Source organism: Gekko japonicus, unplaced genomic scaffold (assembly GCF_001447785.1).
Source record: "Gekko japonicus isolate JY-2015 unplaced genomic scaffold, Gekko_japonicus_V1.1 scaffold1037, whole genome shotgun sequence".
Taxonomy (NCBI): Eukaryota; Metazoa; Chordata; class Lepidosauria; order Squamata; family Gekkonidae; genus Gekko; species Gekko japonicus.
The window spans coordinates 107335-116990 of record NW_015171534.1 but is presented as its reverse complement, the minus strand read 5'-3'; the positions used below and the strand labels follow the sequence as shown (position 1 = coordinate 116990).

The following is a 9656-nucleotide window of genomic DNA, read 5'->3' as shown; positions in this document are numbered from 1 at the left end:
TAAATTAAAATTTTGAAATACACTAGATTACATCATTTAAATAATCACAAGTTAGGAGAGGTAATTGAACCTTGTTAAACAGAAGCACAGTTCAGAACTACTTCTGATGCATCACATTCCTTGAACTTCCACAATGGATTTTTCACCATTTAAAAATAAATCCAGTGATCCGTAAAGAGAGAAGGTATTGCTTATCCAGAGGATTCTATTAAGTATTCTGGAATGTTCATGAGTGAACTCTGAAGAAATGCTGGCTTCCCTTTTCAGTTTTATATACTACATGCATTCGATAAAAGGTAAGACTCAAGCTATGAGACTCGCACCTTCTTGGCCTTGAGGATAAAAGCAGACAAAGAGGAGCCAAACTGCAAAAAAAATGCAAACCCCAAAAGGACCAGCTACTAAAGGAAATACTTCCTGGGAGAGCAAGCTGACATTAGAAGATAATTATACCATCTAGACATTCTCCTTTATTGGGTTAATACTGCTCTAAATTGGACCTGGATGTTGCCTAATGCTGTTATAATATATGCACAATGGAACCTCTATCATATATTGTCAAGATTCTTTCTTCCCCCCTGTACAATCATGCAGAGTCAAAACACTTCACACGCTTTCTCTTAGCTCCACAATATTAGCTCCACATTTCCTTGCTAGAGACCTGCTCCTTGCGATCTGTTACCAAAGACCTCATTGCCATATGGGAAGGTGTCCCTAGCAGTCCACATCTCTGAAGGGCCTGCCTCCCTTGTGCAAGTCTTCACAGGCTATGGCCTATTTGCCTGCTAGACTGACCGCACAACGTTTTATCATCTTTGCTGTCTTACCTATTTACAAAGGTGCAAAAGACTCCCATTGCTTAGAAGCTACATCCAGCCGCTTCCCCACCCAAGAACCTGCCCTAACTCCCGAGTTTGAATGACTAGATCTTCTGCTTTTGCCTAGCATGTGCAGAACTGTGGTCATTTGCTCAGCTCTTCGGGCTCACTGCATTTTCCTTATCACCAGCTGGATAAATTACGAAAAGTAGTGCATGGTCTAGAAGCTCTCTCTCTCAAGATGGCAGCCTCTCATGGCAGCTTTGTTTTCCATGGGGTCCCACTAATACCCCTTCAGACAGTGCATCTCAAAAGGGGGATGGTGAATCTTGAGGAGGAATGTGGGACACAGAATTTTAGTTTTTAACCCAATGGTCTTAGAGAGAGGAGTGGAACTGTGAGTCCCTGACTGGTGCAAGTTACCTCAGGGCAGAACTCCCGACAAAATAGGGGTTGCACTGCAGGGCTCTTTTTGTAGCAGGAGCTCCTTTGCATATTAAGCCACACACCCCTAGTGTAGCCAACCCTCCAAGAGTTTACAGAGCTCTTCTTACTGGGGCTACTGTAAGCTCTTGGAAGATTGGCTACATCAGGGGTGTGTGGCCTAATATGCAAAGGAGCTCCTGCTACAAAAAGAGCCCTGGCAGGAACAGAAACGGTAGCCATGGGAGAAGTAGCTCTGTGCATAAGTGCACAGAACGACAGCAGGGCACAGAGTGGCACTGAGGTTATGGGAGCTGGGCCGTTGTACCCACTGAGGTTTCTCGGTTGGGAGTGTGTGGAAGAGCTCATCAGTTCAGAAATGGGGCAGTGTCCTAGATTTTGACAAACACTGATTTAATGGTACTCTACTGTCTAGTCCTCCTTGGTAGAAAATTAAGCTGTCAAAGGTAGTTCTTCTGGTGCCGTTGAGCCCAGCGATGGTCATCCTTTGTGGAATTCTGCCGAAAGGAGTTAGAGCTCTGTCGAGGATGAGACTCAGCCCAGTGCAGGTCTAGTGCTATTTCTGAGCCGAGCCAAGTAATTTCATATTCGGGCGCCTCTCAAGATCTATTGTGGGATGCGCTTATCATGATGTTGGGTAGGGCGTTACGGCGCTTCTTCCAGGACCCCAGCTCCCGCGAGTACCTCCGTATCTGTCGAAACCAGTGGTGAGTCCGGGCTTTGTCCCCATCTCGGAACACAAAGGATTCCCGCCGGATCTCAATAAGTTCAAATGTATCGTCGCAGTCAGGATCCACAGAGACCACACAATTGCTGAGTTTCAAGGGTTCCCTAAGTAAACTAAACTTCCCATTGTTTTTGTCCCTAATAACTACAAGGACTGCATCTTTTACAGACCCTGGCTCCCCAGGCTCAAAGCTGGACTCAGATGCACGTCTGATGTTGACCATGAGGAGTACTTGCATGTTCTGGAATTTTAAGGTCTTGCTGCCCTTTTTCACCCACTGTCCATCGGGCGGCTGGGCAAGCTGCAAGGGTCCTTCCATAACAAAGCGGGTTTCTTCCCGTAACCAGCCCACAGTCTTGATGGCGGTTTCCCGCATTTCAATGTTGATGACTTCCCTGTTCTTCTTACTGTCCTGGCGGAATGAGCGCAGTGTCCACGAGTTTCCTTCCTGCTTCGTTTTCATGTTAATGTGCTCCAGGTGGGACTCAATGCGGCTCTTGGCTTCCCTTAGGCTGCTGTGATCTGGGTGGTACTCAGTGGTGGATTTGATGACGCGGCTCAACAGAAGTGGGTATTTCGTGACTCTCTGTAAGGGAGCCATGAGGAAGGACCTCAGATTCATGCGGCGAAGCGCTGTGTTGTCATTCTGAGAAACATTGAGGAATATCCTGCAGGGATTTAAAAAAAAGAATTGTTAAGCAAGCTGACGGGGGGGGGGAACGCCAACTAATGGGCTTGTTTGCAAGTATGAGTTAGGCAAAATAATCCCTAGTTATGTTATGGCATACTAGACTGCTATCAGGAGAATAGTCACTGCAACTGGATGGTTTTTCTGCACACTTCAGTAGGATAAAGTAAAGGTAAAGGTTCCCTTGCTCGAAAGCCAGTCGAATCCGACTCTAGGGTTGCGGTGCTCATCTCCGTTTCAAAGCCGAAGAACCAGCGCTGTCCGAAGACGTTTCTGTGGTCATGTGGCCGGCATGACCGGCCTTCCCACTGAAGTGGTACCTATTTATCTACTTGCAATCTCTTGCTTTCGAACTGCTAGGTTGGCAGGAGCTGGAACTAGAGACAGGAGCTCACCCTGTCTTGCGGCACCCGGGTCTTGAACTGCTGAACTACTGACCTTCCACATCCTGCAGTTCAGCGTCTTAACCACTTGAGCCACCGCAGCTCCTTTTTTCAGTAGGATACTGTTCAGCTTATTCAAGTATCCACTTATATTATTATTATTATTATTATTAATAATAATAATAATTTTCCATATTCCAAATGGAACAAATGCTGATGGTGCAGTCGCATTGCTGCCCTCCTCCACCACTTTACTTATTCCACAGGAAATGCTCCTTAGCTTTAAATCCCCTCCTCCGCTTAAAGTGGGGGACACACCAACGGTCAGGCTTCCCCACAGCATCAATGAAGTACACTCTTGTAGAAAGGTTTTACTTTATTTGAAGCTATAGGTGCATGTACAGGATCACTGTTAGGAATGAGGGAAAAGCAATGTGCATGACAGGTTGTAGTACATTCAAACAGCTGAGGCCCAATTGTGGGACTTCCCGCGCGCGCCATCGTGCCTGGGAGCAAATGCTTCTAGTTGGCAAAACATATCTCCTTCCCACGACTCTCCATGAGATCACCCAAGCAACTATCTAGCAGCTAACCACCTGTGGCCTTGAGAGATATACACGTTCCAGCAGCTAAGCAATTAAGCGCATCAACAGGTCTACATATGAACCCGAAAGCAAGTAAGCGCATACATGTAAAATTCAGAATAAAAGAAATTTGGCAGCTTGCTGACACCAACCAGTCGTCCCATCTGTCAGGGTCTTGGTTCGTGTCAGGGAGTGAAATGTTTGATACGTACAAGGGGAGGGCACTCACAGAACCCTCTGCTGCTGTTCACACCAGGATGGAAGAGAATTAAACATTTCTTTGCCTATCCCTTAGAACGTAAGAAGGATATCCCAGTGGTGCATTCATGATCCGGATCTTTGGGGGTAAGGACCACTTGAAGAGGAGGGGGAAATCAGACTGTCACAAAACTCGACACGCAACAGCAGAACAGCACTGCCAATCATGGGGGAGGTGGAAAGTGCCGTCAAGTTCTACAGTTCCGCAGGGCCTGCAAGACGGAGCTCTTCCACCAGGCTTTCAATTAGGAACTGCCCTCACCACTACCACCAACATCCGGGTTATGGGCCGGCCCCAGCTTTGAGATCAAGCCAGAGCGTCACGTGATGCCAGAAGATCACTGAGTCGGGAATTGTCTGCTTGTTACATCACACAGCACGCCATCTCAATTAATGATGGAATGATTATTATTACTAGCACTTTATGATTACCTGATTGTTTTAAAATGTTTTAAATGCTTTTATGTGGATTTTATGGTACCTGGTACCGACTAATGTAAGCCGCCCTGAGCCTGTTCACGGGGAGGGCAGGATACAAATGATAATAATAATAATAATAATAATAATAATAATAATAATAATAATAATAATAATAATAATAATAATAATAATAATAATACACACAGCTGACTTATGGCGACCACTCAGGGGGTTTCCAAGGCAAGAGATGTTCAGAGGTGATTTGCCACTGGCTGCCTCCGCATCACGCCCCTGGCTGAAAGGTCGGACAAGAGTTCCGTTTCCAGGAAAAAATACTAAATCCACACAGAAACGTCCATCTGTATTTCATCCGAAGTTTCTGGCCCTTTCTGCTTGCACAAAGGGAAGGGGAAAGCTGCTAACAGTTCCCCCCATAGCAGATTCTTGTATCTTATCCTACCTACAAAGTCCATTGAAGTAGTATGAGCAGAAGTTTTAAAGCTAGATGACAATCAGTAGTAAGAACACAAGAACATAAGAGAAGCCAATGTTGGATCAGGCCAATGGCCCATCCAGTCCAACACTCTGTGTCACACAGTGGCCAAAAATACCAGGTATCAGGAGGTCCAGCAGTGGGGCCAGGACACTAGGAACCCTCCTACTGTTGCCCCCCCCCCCAAGCACCAATGTAAGTAATAGGAAAGTAGCAATGTCAGTTACAGGAGAGGAACGTGTGGATGACACAGCGACCTCATTACTTTGGTAAGGCCTCAGGTCCCAGGAAGCCTTGACTGGTCTGAAATCCTAGTCCATGCCGTGCACCCTGGTGCTTGACTTTGGGTTGGGTCTGCAAATGGAGTGAGCCCACAGAAGGGAGCTCTGCTGTCTCTCATTCGTCAGCACGGCCCCTGCATCCATTGGAAAGCTGCTCCTGAAGACTGGAGACCCTTAGGCCAGCGGGGAATGTGGCAGGGAGGTTGCATCAAGGCAGGGGAACTGACAGAAATCCCCCATCACACGCTATTGTGAATGGACCGAGATCAGAAAATGGTACAAAAATATGCACATGAGGGTCTATGTCAGGGGTCTGCAACCTTTAAGACATAAAGAGCCACTTGGACCCGTTTCCGAAGGGGAAAAAAAACCGGGAGCCTCCCACTGCCAAACCGCACCAAAGCACGTTGCTCATCAAGCACCCCGTCGTCGGCAGGTGTGGAAGGGGCTAGGGTTCCAGGCCCGGGTCGGCTGGGCTAGGCAGGGGGATGGGTGGGGATCAGGCGGAGGTAAGTACCCCCCATCCCGCTGTTTCCCTGTCTCCTCCCCCCCCCTGCCTCTCCCCCCCCCCGCCCGGCCCCCCACCCCCCCCCCCCCCCCCCCCGCTGGAGATGAGCCGGAGCAACTTCTAAGTACCACGATCCGGATCTCCCTCCTTGGACACAAGCTCCGTTGAAATCAGTGGGTGCCGCGCCCAGGAAAGCCAAGGGTGCCGGGCGCGGGGTGTCACTCACTGAGGAGGCGGCCATCGGATGTATCTGGGTCAGCCGCGCGCGCCGGGCGACTAGTCCTCAAGGCAGGGGCTCTTCCGCGGGCTTCCGAGCAGCAGGCAGAGGATCAGCGCGATGGATCTGGCCGAGTCACGGGGGGGAGGGGGGAATCTGGGGTATCCCTTCCGACCACTGGAGACAGTTACCCGAGCGAGGGTGGCCGCCAACTTTGGAAGCACAAAGGACCCCCCCCACCATTCTTTCCAACCCCCACCCCCGCTAGAGAATTGACAATCTCTGTGTGGCGTTTCGCAGGCCAGAGCCGCTCAGAGGTGGGTTGCCCTCGCCTGCCTCTGTGTAGCGACCCTGGACTGCCTTGGTGGCCTCCCATCCAGACACTGCTCAGGGCCGTCCCCGCTTCGTTTCCGAGATCTGACTGGATCGGGCCAGAAGGCGCGAAATAATACGCATAATCCTTTAAAAAATAATAATTGCCCTTTGGCTCCTTCCCCCCCGCCAGGCCGCCCCCTCCCGTCCCTCCCCCGCACGGGGCCCGCCCCTTTCGGCACGCGGGGGGTGCGCCCAGACGCGAGGTGCGCCTAAGTGACAGGGGCGCCACCCAACCAGCGGCGGAGTTGCCGGGGAAGGGGGGTGGCCGGGTTTATAGTGGGGAGCCCGAGCGCCTGAGCGGGGACTCGGAGCCGCACTCGCTCTCGCCTTTGGAGCCCAGCAGGAGCCGGCGGGCGGAAGCGCAGCGAGGAGGAGGACGACGAGCGGGCGGGCGAAGGAGAGAGCGCGGCGGACCAGCCCGGAGCCGCGGCAAACGTTCCAAAGAGCCGCATGTGGCTCTGGAGCCGCGGGTTGCCGACCCGTGCCCTACACCCAAGCTAAGGGAAGGCAGTTTAAACTGCCTCCCCTCCCCTCCCAGGGCCGGCTTGCCCGGGCTTCCTGCAGCCGCGGGGCACCCGGGCTAACCAAAAGAAGGCAGTTTAAACTGCCTCCCCTCCCCTCCCAGGGCCAGCTTGCCCGGGCTTCCTGCAGCCGCGGGGCACCCGGGCTAACCAAAAGACTGGTGTTGGGTGTGGCCTATTATGCTAATGAGTTCCTGCTGGGCTTTTTCTACCAAAAAAGCCCTGGTTTATGTGGCACGTGTGTCATTTCTACCTTCTTGCTACAGCCCCCCCCCTCCCCGGTAGCTATTCTCAAGAGTCCTCCTGACCTTCAGGAGTTGCTTCTTGTGGGGCTACGAAAGGGAAAGTGGCCACGATCCGTTTTGTAAACATGCTCCACTAAGAGAAGGGAGGATTGTAGCTCTATTTCACTCTGAGGCCCACCCCACTCCAAACCACATCTGCTGCTAAAGCTTGTTTGTTCTGGAACCTCATGCCCACGTATGACCTACCCAAGTTTCAGAACGCTTCTCACCTGAGTAGCTCCTTCTCTTTCTCCAATGCATTGAGCATGTTCACTGAAGAGGACTGCTGGAGACAATAGGTCTGGAAAGCCGGCAGCATGTTGACAAACTCCAGGAATATTTCTCCAATGCACACGGTCATTAGGTCGTCATCACCCTGCCAAGTACACGACAGGAGAAGTTCATCAGCCAGGGAAGGGGAGGCAGCTCAGGGCGTCCACCAGCCCAATACTAATGTCAATTCAGAGGAGTCCATATATTTAAAAAGTGGTAATCAGGGTGCATCGCGATAACTGCAGCCACAGCGAGGCTCCTTGGCACCACATTTTCTAAGGATCACAACCTCCCGTATGAATTCTTAAACAATCAAGTTGCTTCAGCATAGAGGGGGGAGTCTGTAACAAGCTACCCAGATGCTCTGCAGCACAGAGCGAGAACGCCAAAATGCTCAGAGGGGAGGAATAACAGAAAGAGGAAGTGACAAAATGTGGGAGAAGTGGGAATCCTTAAGGCAGTGCTGCTGGAATGCTACTAATCAGATACAACCTGAGCCAGGTTAGAATGCCCTAATGAGTTTATTATTATTGTTGTTTGATATACTGATTTTCATTTTTTCTCCTTAGGTTTATAATCACTGGGCTAGTGATTGCACTTTAAAGGTCTTATGGGCATATTTACCTTGTGCCTGGTGATTTTACTTTTGAAGTAAGTTTATGGTCTATATTTATAGATTGGCTATATAGATTTCAATTTTTTGTAAAATATGTGTGTTTAATCTTTTATTTTTTTACAGCAATTTACTTTATGGTCCTCATTGAATCTATACTTTGTATATATTTCTGATTGTGTTTATGTGAAAATAATTATTAACCATCTTGCCACATATGTATGACCTCTGAGGAAGGCCTATTTGGCCGAAACGCGTAAGGTCAACTTTGTAAGCCCTTGATATTGTTATATTTTATATACATTGGTTGTAAATGGGCCTCTATATATGTTTTAAAATTTGTTATTATTATTAATAAATACATGTACCTCTTTTTATCTTTTATGGAAAGGTTTTAATATTGGCCCTCCTTTTCACTAACCTTTGCTTGGTTTTAGAATGTCCTAATGACCATCCAAATGACTTCCAACAATCGGAAGTCTGACAATTGGTCTAGTTTGTTAGTGTCTGGTTTCATTGTTTCAGACAGCAGAAGGAGCTGTCAACAGAATTAATAAGGCAGCAGATGTGAGCCTGGAATGGGACAGTATTCAACCAGAACAACGGAACTGTCTTTCCATCAAATAGGATCATTCAAATTGGCATTTCCATGCACAGCACTTTCACTTTAAGAACGTAAGGGAAGCCATGCTGGGTCAGCCCAATGGCCCCTTCAGCCCAACATAGGTGCCATCAGGAGGTCCACCAGGGGGGCCAGAACTCCAGAAGCTCTCCCACTGCTGCCCCCCAAGCACCAAGCACACAGAGCATCACTGCCCCAGACAGTGTTCCATCTATACCTTGGGACTAATAGCCACTGATGGACCTCGGCCCCATATGTTTATCTAATCCCCTCTTGAAGCTGTCTATGCTTGGAGCTGCCACCATTTTCTGTGACAGTGAATTTCACTTGTTAAGTACTCTTTGGGTGAAGAATTACTGCCTTTTATCTGTTCTAAACCTACTGCTCATTAATTTCATTGAGTGCCCATGAGTTCTTGTATTGTGAAAAAGGGAGAAAAGTACCTCTTTCTCTATCTTCTCTAACCCATGCATTATTTTGTAAATCTCTATCATGTCGCCCCTCAGTCGTCATTTCTCCAAGCTAAAGAGCCCTAACCTCTTTAACCTTTCTTCACAGGGAAAGTGTTCTATCCCCTTAATCATTTTAGTTGCCTTTTCCTGCACTTTTTCCAGTGCTACAATATCTTGTCTGAGGTGCGGTGACCAGAACTGCATACAGTATTCCAAATGAGGCCACACCATCGATTTATGCAGGGGCCTTATGATACTGGCTGATTTGTTTTCAGTTCCCTTCCTAATAATCCCCAACATAGCATTTGCCTTTTTCATTGCCGTCACACACTGAGCTGATATTTTCAGTGAGTTATCTACCACAACTCCAAGATCTCTGTCCTGGTTGGTCTCCGCCAGTTTGGACTCCATCAACGTGTATTTGTAGTTAGGATTTTTGGCCCCAGTGTGCACTACTTTGCACTTGGCCACATTGAACCCCTTTTGCCATGTTGACACCCACTCGCCCATCCTCAACAGATCCCTCTGGAGTGCTTCACAATCCTCCCTGGTTCTCACCACCCTGAATAACTTAGTGTCATCTGCCAACTTAGCTACTTTACTGCTTACTCCCAACTCCAAATCATTAATGAACAAGTTAAAAAGCACTGGACCTAGTACCAAGCTCTGCAGTACTCCACTCCTTACCACCTTCC

The 9656-nt window shown here is 48.7% G+C and overlaps 1 protein-coding gene across 1 annotated transcript in view; it reads right to left on the bottom strand.

Annotated features, from left to right (window-relative positions):
* Positions 1-1860: 1860 nt before the first annotated feature.
* Positions 1861-9656, bottom strand: part of LOC107117473 — a 31376-nt gene continuing 23580 nt past the window's right edge. Inside the window, exons 6-7 of the mRNA XM_015419601.1 lie at positions 7232-7377; positions 1861-2657 (exon numbers count right to left, since the gene is read on the bottom strand). Of these exons, the coding sequence (XP_015275087.1) occupies positions 1862-2657; positions 7232-7377 (942 nt within the window). The 3' untranslated portion in view covers position 1861. The remainder of the gene's footprint in view (positions 2658-7231; positions 7378-9656) is intronic.